The sequence below is a fragment of the Monosiga brevicollis genome, genomic scaffold (assembly GCF_000002865.3).
Source record: "Monosiga brevicollis MX1 MONBRscaffold_8 genomic scaffold, whole genome shotgun sequence".
Taxonomy (NCBI): Eukaryota; class Choanoflagellata; order Craspedida; family Salpingoecidae; genus Monosiga; species Monosiga brevicollis.
The window spans coordinates 62,261-76,769 of NW_001865045.1; the positions used below are offsets into that span (position 1 = coordinate 62,261).

Below are 14,509 nucleotides of genomic sequence, written 5' to 3' on the forward strand. Positions count from 1 at the left end.
GGCAGAGCGCAGAAGATGAGCCGAGGCGTCTATGCTCCGACAAAGGTGAGGCCATGGTGCCTTGAACGTACTGGGCAATGGCTTTGCCATCAATGATCTTGGCCATGGCAGCGGTGGAAGTGGCGCTGAGATGACGGAGGTTCAAGGCTGGATGCAGGGCAAGTGGGGTGGGCAAGAGGCCGACGGAGCGGGTGAGTGAGCTTGGGGTCGTGGCACCAAGCCGCAGACACTGGGGAAGCCAGCGGAATGCGAGGGCAGCCAGGGCGATGTTTGCGACAGAGAATTCAGAAAGAGCAAGGGAATGCACTGAGAGCCCATCGGAGGTTGGAAATGACGGCAGCCGTGCCCACCACACCACCGGCCGTGAGTGCTGCGCGCTCACTCGTGACCCAGGCAGGCCCAACGACCGCACTTGCACCACCGCAGCGCACGAGACACAGACAGAGAGGGAGGGAGACTGGGCAGGTACTGACCCAAGGCTGTTGTTCGTCAAAAGGAGGGGCAACAACGCCACCAGAGGCCAACCCGTGATAGGCAGGCAGGAAGCAAGCAGGCAACTGTAGCAGCAGCAGCAGCAGCGGGAGCAAGGGCAGAGAAAAGTGTTCGATCATGTGACCTCCAGAGAAGGTCTTTGAGGGTGAAAAACGGGCAGAGGTTGATGAGTAGAGGAGGTATAGAGGGGGCTATTCAGCTTGAATTTAACCTTGGCTGAGAGGTACCGGTCAGCAGCTGTAAGTTGTGAGAGGGAGAGCGTGACGCAGTGAGTCAAGCATCACATGCGTATGTGTGCAAGAAGTATGAAGCAATCGGAACAACCGATCACGAATACAGTGACAATAACTTGAAATTGCTCCGAACAACACGTGTTGGAAACAACACGATTACGACATCACCCACTCTGCGCTACCAGGTGTGAGTGACGACGGAACTTTTCGCCCAAAGTGGATGGTTTTGTTTCTCACTGACATTTGGTAGTATCATCTTTTTTCTGACAATCGTATGGCTGCTGTACGCATCTCTTGTGTTGTCTGTCCTTATGGTTGTGTCTGTCCCCCTGGCTCTGCTGCTGGCTCTGTCTCTGCCCGTGTGTCAATTCCTTCCTTCTGGCTGTAATCTTCGTCTCGCGCTCGCTCTCTCTCTGACTCGATCCCGTTCGACGTTTCCATCTCTGCATGCGCACCCTGCCCTGCACCTCCCTCTGCCCAGTTGTTTAAACTGTTGTTGCTGGGGTGCTCCTCCTTTTGTTTGTTTTGTTTTGTAAGTCAAAGGGGTAGTATCAACGACCCCGCCCCCTTGGGTCTTCAGCGTACCTCCACCTCTGCCGCTGCAACCCTTGTCAACCCCACTCTCTACCGCCACATCCTCCCTCACACCACATCTCTGCTTACACCTTTACTTTCTCGCTTACCTCACTCCACATGCCAACCATTCTCTCTACCCCTTCACCAAGCCTAATCCACCATCTCTTCACCCCACACTGACGCGCGCTCTCTCTCTCTCTCTCTCTCTCTCGCTGCGTCCCTCTCTCTCGTCCGCCATTCCGTCAAAATCTCAAGAACGACGACGACGACGACGACGACGACGACGACGGGGAGGAGGAGGAGAAGGAGGAGCCTCGGCGCTTTCGTTGGCTGTGTGTGGTACGTTCAAACCCGGGGTATTTTCGACCTTGGTCTGATCGTAGCGATCAGACGCTGCAGAGCCGTGCGTGCAAAGGCCGATCCACATACGCCAGCACTGCCATTGCTTCTCTATTCCGCTGGTTGCATTCCATTCCTCTCTCTCTCTCTCTCTCACACACACACACGGTATCGCCCCGCCGCTGCGCCCGCTCCATCTGTGCGCCCCCACGACACACAGACACACGCAACATCGCTGCTCTCGTTACCTTTTTTTTTATTCCACATTGTTGAACCAACCAATCTTCCTACTCTCGCCGCTTGCTTGCGTTGATTGGGTGTGTGCGCGCGCTGCCTTTCCTGCTTCTCATCGTGTGGCCTTGTCCAACTTGACCTTGCGCTGCATGCGCGTGTGCTTACATCGACACGCCTCCTGCCCATCCGCTCCACCTTGCACATCCTCGCATCTTCGTGTGTGTGTGTGTGTGTGTGTGTGTGGTGTGTGGTGTGCCCGTTCGACCAGCCCGGCCATCATCGTGGTGCCTCGCCAGCCTTTTGAACCCTTGCCCGCTCACCAATCTCTTCTTCTGGACACACACACACCTTAGAGCTTTGCCCAGCAACAAACTCCTTGAGTGGCTCACGGCTTGGCCCACACGCTCGGCCACTCGCTCTCCTTCTTTTTCTTACTATCCCTTGCGTGCTTTTGCGCGCCCACGAACATTCGTCATGGCTGGTATGTCGAGCCCAATCTCCCCGCCGTTGCAATCCGTGTGAGCCCATTGTCCATTCATCTGATGCCGATTTCCCGGCGTTGTCCAGATCAACCCCTCGAGTTTGTGGAGCGCGATGAGGCGCCCCGCCGCAAGGGTGCCTTCAAGCGCCGTAAGGTTCACGAGATCAACCGTCACAAATTTGTCGCCCGCTTCTTCCGTCAGCCCACCTACTGCTCCCATTGCAAAGGGTTTTGCTGGGGTCTGGGCAAACAAGGCTATGAATGCCTCAGTACGTTCAATCGACCTGCCAGGCTGGAGCGAAGGGGATAAGAACACCCAGACATCTCCCGAGGGTGCAAGTGGCAACCAAAGTTCCCTTGATCCTCACGCATTTCCTACCCATGCCTGCCTGCCTCACAGACTGTCGCATGGCCGTGCACAAAAAGTGCCATGCCCTTGTCATCAGCCCCTGCCCCGGTAAGCAAACCACCCAATGACACCACCCTTGATCGTACAAACCCCTTCTCCTTTCGGTTCAAGTGCACCTGATGCCCTCATTCAAATCTCCTCTCGGTCTTTGCAGGCGCGGAGATGCAAATGGAGAGCATTCGCCGCACCAACGAGGTATTTTCCTCTTGTCTCAACGCTGCGTGGTGTACTTTGCTGTCGAGTCTTTGCTTGCCATCACCTCTTGCTGAGATGAACTCTACCCTGGCCCTCTTGCTCATGCTTGCCTTGTCCCTTGGCTCAGGAAATGCAATTGCGATTCAACGTTAACGTCCCACACCGCTTCAAGGTCAAGACGTACAAGAGTCCCACGTTTTGTGATCACTGCGGCAGCTTGCTCTGGGGCCTGTACAACCAGGGCATGCAATGCGTTTGTACGTCTCTTTCCCTCCATCACATGCGCTCGCATAAACGTCCCAGGGCAGCGTGCGCCTCACACAAAGTCCCTCCCTCCCTTCACCACGTTCTATAGCCTGCAAGACCAACGTCCACAAGCGCTGCGCCCCCCACACGCCTCATTTGTGCGGCCTGGACCACATGCGTCTGGCAGCCGAGCTCATGAAGATTGATCTGACAGCCGACAAGATGCGCAACTCGCAACGCTCGGAGGACGAAAGCGAGGATGGCAGCGAGGCCTCATCCAAAAGCAAGGCCGAGCTCCGCGCTGAAGCCAAGGCCCTGCGCAAAGCAGACAAAGAGCGCAAGCGCGAGGAGAAGAAGGCTTCCAGTTCTGCTCACAGCAACGACGACCTGTCACCTGATGCCTTCAAGTTTCTCAAGGTCCTGGGCAAGGGCTCTTTCGGCAAGGTCATGCTGGCTGAGCACAAGAAGACGAAACAAATTTTTGCCGTCAAACTTTTGAAGAAGGACGTCCTGGTGGAGGATGACGACGTGGAGTGTGCCATCTCTGAGAAACGTGTCCTCACATTTACCGGGCAGCACCCCTTTCTGACCCGCATGTATTGCTGCTTTCAAACCCCCGGCCACCTCTTTTACGTTATGGAGTACATTGCCGGCGGTGACTTGCTCTTCCAAATTCAGCACGCTCGACGATTCAAGGAGGAACGTGCTCGCTTTTATGCTGCCGAAATTGCTCTTGGCCTCCTCTTCCTGCACAGGCGGAACATTGCTTACCGCGACCTCAAGCTCGACAACGTCATGCTTGACGCCGAGGGCCACATCAAGGTGTGTTGCTCTTCTCCTCGTCTGCCGCCATTCATCTGCCACCATTCACCCACTGTGACAGCGCAGTGTCGTATTTCGTTCAACGTGGCCCTCCTTCGCGGCACCCCCTCATCTTTTCCCTGACATGTCACCCCTCACCGCATTGCATTGCCTGCCTCCCTTCTCGACATCATCTGTTGCAGATTGCCGACTTTGGAATGTGCAAAGACACGGCCGATGAGCCCGCCCGCACTTTTTGCGGCACGCTCGACTACATTGCCCCCGAGATTATCAAGGAGGTGCCCTACGACTACAAGGTTGATTGGTGGGCGCTGGGTGTCTTGTTGTACGAGATGCTGGCCGGTCAGCCCCCCTTTGACGGTGCCAGCGAGGACGACCTCTTCATGGCCATCCTCCACAACGAGGTTCTCTTCCCCGTCTGGCTCTCGAAGGACGCCGTGTCCATCATTCGAGGGTTCTTGACCAAGGACCGCGATCAGCGCCTGGGCTGCGGCCCGAATGGTGAAGCCGACATCAAGGCTCACTCCTTCTTCCGTGGTATTGACTGGGTCAAACTCGAGAAGAAGGAAATCGAGCCCCCCTTCAAGCCCAAGATCAAGGGTGATCGTGCGGTTGACAACTTTGACCAAGAATTTCTTCGAGAAAAGCCCGTGGTTACACCCCCGGACCCCAACCGGGTCAAGCACATCCCTCAGGTGAGTGTGCTGGCAGTGCTGGCGCTGCAGGACTACGTGATTGGCTCGCGCTCCCACCCCTCACTCGACGCATCCTTTGACTTACCAATTGGCAAAATCTTATGGTCGTTTTTGGTGGTAGGATGAGTTTGCCAACTTTACATTTATCGAGCCTGGCTTTGAGCCTTAGATCGAGGAAGGGCACACTCTCCCCATGGAGATTCCCTTCTTTGATTCTCTTGCTTTGATCTACCCTCCTGCCTCCTTTTTTTTTCTTTTTTTTTCCTTGCTTTCAAGGCAGAGGCATGCAGCATATTTCAATATTTTTTTTTTTTTTTTGTTAGCTCGTTCGGTCGTCCTATTGGGTTATGGTCGTTTTTGGTCATTCATTGGTCTTGAAATCGGGTTCATTGGGTTGGCTTGCCCGTGGTGAGTGGCCTCATCGCATTGTCTTGATTGTTGCAGTTACCTTGTTATTTTACCGTGTGTTCATTGTTCCTTGTTCACGTGCTTGCGTCGACATTGGATTATCCCTGGAGACTTTTGTTCTCGGTAACATCCCCAAGCACGCCTCTCCAGAGTTTCTCGTGCTGACGTTCGGCTGCCTGGGTCGTCTGGCTTCCATTTGTGTTCATCGTCACACCCAACTTGCCGTGAGGCGGCTCGTGCTCGACTTGGCTCTCAAACGGCCTTGTCTTTTTTCTGTCGTAGCCGCTCTCACATAGTTGAGACCGCGTTTTGCCTTCAATGGGATTAGGGCTTGGCGCTCCTCTTCTGCTTTTCGTTTTCTTTCTCTATTTGACGCTTTGGTTTAAATTTGATCAAAAAGACAATTTTTGTTGACCAACAAGCCAAAGCCGGCGAGGTACACGAGGCAGCACGTCCCCCCAATGCACCAAGACGCATAAAACATTCAGAAGCCAGTCACTCCTCCGCCTCGCCGGGCACATCAAACACCAGCAGCACCACAATTTAAAAAGGCTCGGCTCGATTTGTCAGACATTTGATCGCCAACGTGCTCGAAACGAAGGAAACGATCGTGCACTCTGATCTGCAATTTTCCTGATTTGAGCGGTCCGGGGTCCAGTTTTGCACCGGCAGGGTCGGCTTGATAGACCTCACTGGTGGGTGTGGCGGGGTTGGGGACTGGGGAGACGCCGGCTTCATGTTTGCTTTTAATTTTGGGAGTGCTGCCGCTACCGAGCCAAGCTCGGGGGCACCGTCGACTGGAGCAGGCTCGGGCTCGACTGCAGCAGAGACAGCTGCTCCCAGCAGTGTCGACGGGGTCCCGGCTGCGAAACGGGCTGCACCAGCTCCTTGCCAGCGCCACACGCCCACTGCGCTGACAGATGATCAAGAGGACTTTGTGAGCCCGCTTGAGCTTGGAGAAGCGACAATTCAGCTCTTGGCGCAAACCAAGGCTGAGTATGAGACAGTCGCGGTAAGCACACAACCCCGACGTCAGCTCGGCGCCATCTTTGGGCATGGAGCCCGGCTCCATGCCACGATTGGCACGTTTTCTATTCTTTCATTTCATCTGCGCTTTCATAGAGCGGTGCCACGGGGACGCATCTCAAGACGGCACTGAGCGAGAACACAGACGTGGTGCAAGACGAGTATGAGGGTGGGCTCAAACTGTGGGAGTGCAGCCTCGACCTGGCACGCTGCGTTTGCCAGCAATATCCCACCGGCTGCGAGGGCCTCCATGTGCTTGAGGTATGGCTTTATTCATTGCCTCGCAGGCTCGCAGGTTTGCCTGGCTGGAGCGCGTGGGGCGCATGATAGCTTCACCTTGACTATGCATTGTAGTTGGGGTGCGGCGCAGGGTTGCCAGGCTTGGTGGCTGCTACTCGTGGAGCGCACGTAACTTTTCAGGATTATGTAGGTGTCGTTGGGCCAATCACAGGTTCCACGTCTTGACCTGATCACCTATTCTGACCATCTCGGCTATTCGCGGGTTGGGCTGGCGTAGAATGGTGAGGTGTTGGAGCATTGGACAATGCCCAACGCCATGGCGAATGGGCTTGACGCAAGTCGCACCCACTTTCTCAGCGGGGATTGGCGCACGATGCAGGCTGAGCTGAGGAAGATTGCCCCGCAAGGCTTTGATTTGATTGTGTCAGCGGAAACGGCGTATTCGCTCGCCAGCATCGACGGCCTCGTTGAGCTGATCCAGGCCGTGCTTGCACCAACCGGGGTGGTGTATGTTATTGCTCCAGCCCGCTTTGGCGGCAAGTCTGCGCGCGTACTCGTTTCTTGACCGGGCAGCTCATACTCCCACATCGAAAATCAATTATAGGTTGGCCGCTAATAAGAACTACTACTTTGGTGTCGGTACGTAAGGTGTCTCAATGCTTGTTGAGCCTGCGTGTTGGCGCGGGCCTCACTCTCTGCCTGGGTTCCTGGGGCGGTCTCAGGTGGGGGCGTGCGCGCTCTGTGCTCCAAAGCAGAGACAAGCGGCTTTCAGGTGGAGGTACGACTCTTGCCGTTGCCAGGTGCTGACTCCGATCAAGGGGCTCATGAATGCTGTTCCACATCCTTTTTATATCAACCGTTCTCCTGGTTCCTCGGTGGATCCGATACTGGGCGGCAATAGACGGTATGGGCGTCCACGACGGGCGTGAAGCGGTCTATTGTTAAGATGCAGCGGCACAGCACAGCAGCGGCAACGGAGCAAGCAGCTGACGCCGCTATGCGCTCGGCCGCGGGCGTAAAATAAAGCAATGACCGGTGCCAAAGTGAAAGTGCTCGACGTGCTCGATCTGGCACCATTGATGGTGCTCAGCGGCGTTGATGAGGCCAGCAATGTTGCGATTCCACCAGCAGCCCCAGTCCAAAGCATGATTGGCGGCCCGCCAGTCGAGGTAGGCATTGATGGGGGCACACCATCCACTCCGCCCATGCTCCAGCAACAAAACCTAGCCAGACAAAGCACGCGTACAGCAGCGGCAACAACATTGGCAAGTGGTTGCAGATGAGAGCGCGGCAAATGTCGTTTAATTGATCATGGGAGTGACGCCTCTCGTTGCAAAGCGCTGTTTGATATCAAAGGTGTTGGCATTGCGAATCTGGACATGCCTGTCCATCTGGGCGGCAAACGCGCAGCATTTCTTTTAGGGCAAGGAGTGGGTCGCTGGCGGAACAGAGTCCAAAGGTGTCAATCACCGTATCGAACGAGGCAGAAGGAAAGGGCAGGGCCTCACTCGAAGCGGCCTGTCGTTGCACACGGGACTGGTAGGGGGCTATCAGATCATGTGCCCAAATTCGGTGCTTGGGGGCGGTGGCGGCTTGCCTAGGCATTCGAAGCACCTGTGCCTACCTGGTCGAGCGCCACCTGAGAGGCCGGCGGTGTAGTCTCGTTGGCCATCACCTGTGCCACCGACGGGGTCAACAGAGTGAGAGGGCGAGAACAAATCCAGCTTGTGACGCGAGCTATCTGGTTTGGGGGATGCGCTAGCCACCGACCTGAAGCATGCCCTCGTGGGCGTCTGTGAGAACAATCTCGCGAACGTTCGAATTGTCCAAAAGGAATTGAAGGTTGCGCCCGGTGCCGGCAGCCACCTCGAGTGTTCGACCTCGCGCGTGGGCCATGAGAGCCTTGCGCTGGGCAGTGATACCGTTACCATCTTCAGCAGCGCCGACCTTGGCATCGTACTCGCGGCCCGAGCTCCGCCAGAAGACGGCCCGTTCCTCATCGGTGACTTGTCGCGTGGAGTCAGTTTGCGCGACCAACACACCGAGCCCAACACCACCGCCAAACAGCACCGTGGCGCCAGCTCCCAACACAAGCTTGCGCAACATGATCACCGCTCCACCGTCTACGCTTGCACTGTGCAATGCCACCCACCACCAGCTAAAAAAAACGGAGGCCAGCACCTCCCGCCAACCTTGCAAGCAAGAGTCGTCGCGTCGCCGGATTCGGAAAAATCGTTTTTCAAGTGCATGTGCTCTCTCCTCCTCAGCTGGCACTAAATTGCTGACATTTCTTGTGCTCTGCTTCTCTCTCTGAGCAGATGAGTTGATGGCTTTGCTTCTCTCGATTACTTGATGTAAACCGTTGCTATTGGACCAACTCCACCCTGAATCTTGCTTCATCTCTGCATTGCCTTCACTGTGTCCTTCACTCTCTATGTCCGGAAATCGTTGCCTCTCAGTCTCTCCCTCTCGCGGTGTCCGCAGGCTCGATGGGATGGCAGCGAGCGGGATCGGGGCAGGATCGGTGTATGTGCGGCCCGAGGGGGAGCGTCAACGGGCTTTTGCTCGAGAGGCCAAAGATGGGTTTGATGTGTGGACGTATGTACTGCTCGTGCGCGTTCCCGCAGCTGTCCAAAAGTGCGCTCGGCACGCTCGCTCTCTTACCGCTCACTGCTTGGCGGAGGGCAGGCGAGCTTGGTGCTCGGAAGAGCCGGGGGTTGATACCGTAGCACTGGCCCTCAAACTCATTCGTGGCTCGTGGCAAGAAAGTCTCAACGAAGGAACAGCGCTCTTGCATGTGGGGCTGGCGTGCCAAGGTACACACGCGCAGGGTTCGAGTGCAGCTGCAGCTCTGAAGCAACTCACGCCCCTCATCTCCCATGTAGGGCGCGTGGTGGCCTTTGCCGAGCCGGGACTAATGGATGAGCCAGCTATGGCCTGGGGTTCAGGCTTATTGGTGGATCTAACACAGTTTGGTGTTGGAGCTGGTCAACTCGCCCATGCCCTCGCACGGGTGCGCCCGACCTGGGCGTTGATGCAACACGACGCTCACCATGATTGCTTGGACTTTGTGGTTGCCGTGCTGAACCAAGTCAGCCTTCTGGAAAAGACCGACTGGACCCAGGTGTGTTGCGACGTCAAAATATCCCCTCGTTTCTTGGCATGCGGACATGACAACTAATCCAGGGAATGCTCACGTCGAGCTCGACCGCCGTGATAGACTACATTGTGTGAACAGCTCTTACGCCGCAGTTTTGAAGCCGTGGCCATGCGTGAGCGCTGCGACCAACTCTTGAGCCAGTTTGGGAACCATCTGGTGCACAGGTATGTCCTTTAAACTCACAGGTCATATTCTAGCAAAAGCCTGGCTCTTCTCACTCGAATGGCGGTGGGCTTAGATCTTTCACAGGGGTCAGCTGCAGTTTGACGCCTGGCGTCCCAGGCACGGGGCGCGATATCAGCATTGATCGGGAGCGTTGCCCTTTCTGCTTTGACTGGTCAGCTGTGGCGCGCCACTGGAGCTGGTTGGCTCAACAGGGCGCCGACGCAGTCGAGTCCTACACTGACGCGTCCGAGCACTGGGCGCCCGAAGTGCAGCAGAGTGACTGGTTTTGAGATGACGTCTTAACTTGAGTGACAGACAGGTTTCAACTGCTTGAGTGAACGAGTGTGGGTGGAGAGTAAGTGATTTCGCAATTGAGACATAAAGGGCAAAGCAATTCCAATTTGCTCGGGTACTGGTGTTTTTGTTGGACATCCAGGCGCCCACCCAAGCATCAAAGGCAAGGGGGCGCATGCGTGTATGGGGTCGAAACATGACCAGACAAGAAGAAAACCGCCCCCACCCCGACACGCCGGGAACAGGCAGTGAAACAAAAAAAAAGAAGAAGAAGAAGAAGAGATGGGACAGCGAGAGGAGACAGGCCCAGAAAGGGCAGGCAGGAAGGCGGCCAAGACAGGCACGGCACAGTCAAGGCCACAGAACAGCAAAGACGAAAGGAAAGAGACAAAGTTGGTTTGACACTAGGCCTCGCGACGGGGTTCGAAAATCACTCTCATAACTTTCAGCCACAACCCATCGCGGAACAAAAATTCAAAAGGACGTCAAGGAAAAAAAAAAGGAAAAAAAGGGAAAAGGAACAGTAGGAAGAAACAGACGAGGAGAGAGAAAAGGCTTAAAAGAGGGGACCCTGGTGCATGGGCATGCCGGCGTTGGCCGACTTGGGGCGCTTGAGTTGCACCTTCAGGCGCTTCATGCCAATCTGGAAACCGTTCATGGCGGTGATGGCAGCCTCAGCCGAGGCGGGGTTGTCATAGCTGACAAAGCCGAAGCACTTGGATTGGCCGGTCATCTTATCCACAAAGACCTTGGCACTGATGACGTTGCCGAAAGGAAGGAAGGTGGCGGCCAGCGCTTGGTCGTTGAACTCTTGAGGAAGGTGGTAGATGAAAAGGTTAGAGCCATCGGGGCCCTCGGGTTGCTGGGAGGATTGGCGCGGGGCCATGGGCTGACCCATGTAGGGTTGCTGGCCAAAGGGGGCACTGGCCATGCCATAGGGGTTGGAAGGGTAGGGCATGTTGAAGCCACCGACGGGGGAAGCGCCGCCGTCCACCTCACCCATGGCACCGTGGTCGGGGGCAGGCATACCGTTGCCAAACTGGCCAAAGTTGGCAGCCTGGTTGTACATGTTGTAGCTCATGCTGCGAGGGTTGGGGATCATGTTGTAGGGCATCATGACGTTCATGTTGTTGAGCTGGCGCTGCAGCTTACGGTGCTGCTTCTGCTTCTCGTTGTCGGCCACCTTGACGACAATGGGTGAGCGGCAGCCTGGGGCAAGCAGCCAAAGGGGGAAACAAGGGAAAGCGATCGTCAGTGAACACCACAGCGGAATGTAAATGAGCATGCATGTGTGTGTGTGTGTGTGTGTGTGGAGGTGCGGAGGGTGGCCCGCCGCCTCTCTACTGTTGCAAGTTGACTGGCCGTACCATCCATGGTCTCCGAGTGGTGGAGGTTGGCGATGGCGCTTTGGGCTTCATCAGCGTTGGAAAACTTGACGAAAGCACAGCCCTTGGAGGAGCCATCGGCATGGCGGAGGATGGTGAGGTCTTCGACGTGGCCAAAGGCACCAAACTTGGCGCGCAGGTCGTCCTCGTTCATGGTACGAGCGAGCATGCCCACAAAGAGCTTGCGCTCAGCGTTGCGCTGATCCGTATCAGCAATCTTGACTTGCATCGGGTGCGACATGTTGGGGAGGGTGGTCTTCTCGTGATGACGCTCGATGGCGTCCACGGCCGCCTGGCGGGTGGTGAAGGTCAAGAAGGCACAACCTTGGGGACAGCAGATACACAAGAAAAGACATGATCAGCACAGACGCGAAAGACGGGGGTGGCCAGCGCGCGCGCGTGTGTGTGTGCAGCACTCGGCCCCAACTCGGGGATAAGTCGGAGGAGGAAGAGGAAGGCGTGTTCAACGCCTTTATGTGGCCCTGGTTGTTGGCAGGATGCACACTCACGAGGACCAGAGGCGAACGCAAGCAGGAGGGTGGACATGGGGCTGAAGGCGCGTCGTGATTTTTTCTCTCACCTTTGGAGTTGTGGGTTTGGCGGTCGCGCAGGATCATGACCTCGTAAATGTGGCCAAACTCGGAGAAGATGTGAGTGAGATCCTCCTCGCTGTAGTTGCGGGGAATTTGGCCAATGAAGAGCTTCATGGCGTCGGGATCCTTGGTCAGAGTAGCAGCTGGGGGAGCAGCGCCCATCATCTGTTCCATGAACAGGGTTGACTCGGCAGGCATCATCGAGGGATCCATTCTTGCTGGTTCTACGGGGAGAGAGGGTACCGACACGTTCCCGCCACCATAGCGGGTAGGTAGCAAAGCAGTTGCAAAAGTAAGTGTGGAACCACCAAGAGAAAGGCACAACAGCCAGCCCTTGCTGGCATGCAGCCGGCCTTTGGCACGCTGAGCCAAAACACTGGAATACTGTGTGCAGCTCATCCTTCTCCAGCACCATGCATGCATTCCCCCGTTCCCCCGTGCCCCGAGCCAGCGCTCTTATTTGAGAGAGCGAAACTGGCTGTGGCGGGGCTATTGGTGACCGAGGAAGCGACCCAGAAAGCATCGCTTGCCCGTGCCCCGGGCGCTGCCCTTTTGTGGCACCCATCGTCACCCGTCCACGAGGCGACATGACGGGTCGAGGGAAATGGCAGTGACACGTCAAACAACAAGAGCAGCAGCAGCAGCAGCACGTGGGTCTGACCTTGTTTTGCACGTTTCGGAACAGAAAAGACACAGCAAACGTCCAACAAACGGAACGACGACGGCGACACGCACACGGACGGAGGACGGACGGCGAAGACGAAGACGAAGACGACGACGACGACGACGACGAGGAGGAGAACAACACCAAATCAAATTAGAGCCCAGAGAGAGCAGAGAGAGCAGCAGAGAGAGAGAGCAGCAGAGAGAGAGAGCAGAAGAGAGAGCGAGAGACAGAGACAGAGAGAGAAGAGGGGGAGAGAAAGAGAATAGAGAGAGAAGAGAGAAGGGAGAGACAGAGAGAGAGAGAGACACAGAGAGACAGAGAGAGACAGAGAGAGACAGAGAGTGACAGAGAGACAGAGAGAGAGTCAGAGAGTGACAGAGAGACAGAGAGAGAGTCAGAGAGACAGAGAGAGAGAGGGGGAGAGAGACACACAGCCACAGAGCCAGCAGCACAAAGGCGGAGAAGTCAGAGGAATAGGAGGGAGAGCTTTGGCTTGGCGTAACCGACTTGGAAACGGCACACTATGGCTTATAGCGCGGTATTTGTATAGGTGGACGAGGTATTTCTGGCGTTGAAATGATTCAAATACTTGTTTACAATCTTCTGACACAGTCAGCCCTTTGGGCCAAAAGGCACACATACACTGACAACAACACACACATGGAACGACAGCGTTCAGAGAACCAATTACATTTAGTAGTTCTAAACACACACACGTAGCGCTGGAAGCGGCCGGTGCCAAGTGCCCTCGGGTCGTCCTACTGGCGCTTCAGGCGTTCAAAGCGACGGTTTAGCTCATCAAAGTCCATGGCTGCGTTCATATCGGATTGCCTGTTGCAAGGCGAATTTAATGCAAAGGCGGGGACAGCCAAGAGGTGAGAACAGGTACCCACCCTTCCAGCCGAACAAACGACGGGTACAAGGCTCACCCTTCCTGGCCCGGGACCGAGGGCAACTCCGTGGTCTCGGGTGCGTAGGCCTGGGCATGTGAAGTGGGGACCGTCGGGAAAGGGTTCATGTCCTCTTCCACGGGCGCCGATGATGCTGAGCTGGGCCCATTGTATTGACCCGGTGGCGGCGGTGACATGTACGCAGGTGCGGAGGGTCCCTCGGGTGCCGCGGGCGGTGGCGCCGACGCGCTCGTGGCTGGTTGGGCTGGCGTGTCAGGAAATCCACCCATCCCATTGTTCGAATATGAGGGGGCCGGCATGCCGGGTGGAAAGGCCCTATATGACAGAGGCAATCCCAGATCAGTGCAGTGAGGACTTCTCAGTATGTCCGGGCCGACCGCGCGCTGTGTATGGGTACGTACAGGTGCGAAGTGTCCTGCTTGTTATAGGGCTGTCCTGCACCAGTCGTGGCTGCTGGGTAACTCGGGGCCATGAAATGCAGATCGGCCGGGATTTGCTGCAGCACAGCGGATTCCATCAGATCTTTGTATTGCCAAAACACCCCACAGCACTCACAAAAGCCAAACCCACGCCAAGCCCAGAAGGGCAACCCCAGGCCCCGCCAAAAAAAAAAAAAAAAAAAGAACACACCGGCTCGGGATCGTTCATGCCCATCCCGCCTGAGCCACCACCGTTCGGGTCGTGCGGCGAGGGAAAGTCAGCATCCAGCAAGTTGGGAAGAGGCGGCTCCCAATCAACGTGAAAGGTTGAGCAGATTTCCTGTTGTTGTAGGGGTTTCACACACATGGACACGCAGACACATACGCCAAAATTATCGCGAGATCACCCCCAACGTCAGACAAGGCATGGCATCACGCAGGGTTGAAGCGGCGATTCGCGACGCTCGAGTCACGGCGCCCCACCTTCATGTAGCCCAGAACGACGTGCTCTTGCGGCGC

General features: G+C 56.1%; 6 protein-coding genes across 6 annotated transcripts in view; 2 read left to right on the forward strand and 4 right to left on the reverse strand.

Annotated features, from left to right (window-relative positions):
• MONBRDRAFT_7587 (uncharacterized protein) overlaps positions 1 to 106 on the reverse strand; it is a gene marked incomplete at both ends in the record, with an annotated part of 5,137 nt that extends 5,031 nt beyond the window's left edge. Inside the window, one exon of the mRNA XM_001745252.1 lies at positions 68 to 106. Within this exon, the coding sequence (XP_001745304.1) occupies positions 68 to 106 (39 nt within the window). The remainder of the gene's footprint in view (positions 1 to 67) is intronic.
• A 2,222-nt stretch (positions 107 to 2,328) lies between these two features.
• Positions 2,329 to 4,882, forward strand: MONBRDRAFT_20766 (uncharacterized protein; the record flags this gene model as incomplete). The annotated part of the gene is made up of 8 exons (XM_001745098.1): positions 2,329 to 2,355; positions 2,442 to 2,624; positions 2,756 to 2,812; positions 2,919 to 2,959; positions 3,087 to 3,216; positions 3,315 to 4,027; positions 4,210 to 4,722; positions 4,844 to 4,882. Coding segments are annotated over exons 1-8 (1,683 nt in total), but the record flags the coding sequence as incomplete, so codon positions are not given.
• A 984-nt stretch (positions 4,883 to 5,866) lies between these two features.
• On the forward strand, positions 5,867 to 7,716 carry MONBRDRAFT_32107 (uncharacterized protein; the record flags this gene model as incomplete). The annotated part of the gene is made up of 6 exons (XM_001745099.1): positions 5,867 to 6,142; positions 6,253 to 6,417; positions 6,776 to 6,903; positions 7,001 to 7,035; positions 7,119 to 7,174; positions 7,298 to 7,716. 6 exons carry the CDS (start codon positions 5,867 to 5,869, stop codon positions 7,418 to 7,420), a joined length of 783 nt encoding a protein of 260 aa, XP_001745151.1. The 3' UTR covers positions 7,421 to 7,716.
• Positions 7,717 to 7,862: 146 nt separating this feature from the next.
• Positions 7,863 to 8,502, reverse strand: MONBRDRAFT_24784 (uncharacterized protein; the record flags this gene model as incomplete). Its single annotated transcript, XM_001745253.1, has 3 exons — positions 7,863 to 7,943; positions 8,021 to 8,071; positions 8,167 to 8,502. 3 exons carry the CDS (start codon positions 8,500 to 8,502, stop codon positions 7,863 to 7,865), a joined length of 468 nt encoding a protein of 155 aa, XP_001745305.1.
• Positions 8,503 to 10,571: 2,069 nt separating this feature from the next.
• Positions 10,572 to 12,155, reverse strand: MONBRDRAFT_16599 (uncharacterized protein; the record flags this gene model as incomplete). The annotated part of the gene is made up of 3 exons (XM_001745254.1): positions 10,572 to 11,224; positions 11,383 to 11,724; positions 11,981 to 12,155. 3 exons carry the CDS (start codon positions 12,153 to 12,155, stop codon positions 10,572 to 10,574), a joined length of 1,170 nt encoding a protein of 389 aa, XP_001745306.1.
• Positions 12,156 to 13,418: 1,263 nt separating this feature from the next.
• MONBRDRAFT_7593 (uncharacterized protein) lies at positions 13,419 to 13,870 on the reverse strand (the record flags this gene model as incomplete). The annotated part of the gene is made up of 2 exons (XM_001745255.1): positions 13,419 to 13,491; positions 13,590 to 13,870. The coding sequence occupies 2 exons, from the start codon at positions 13,868 to 13,870 to the stop codon at positions 13,419 to 13,421; spliced, it is 354 nt and encodes a 117-aa protein (XP_001745307.1).
• Positions 13,871 to 14,509: the final 639 nt, after the last annotated feature.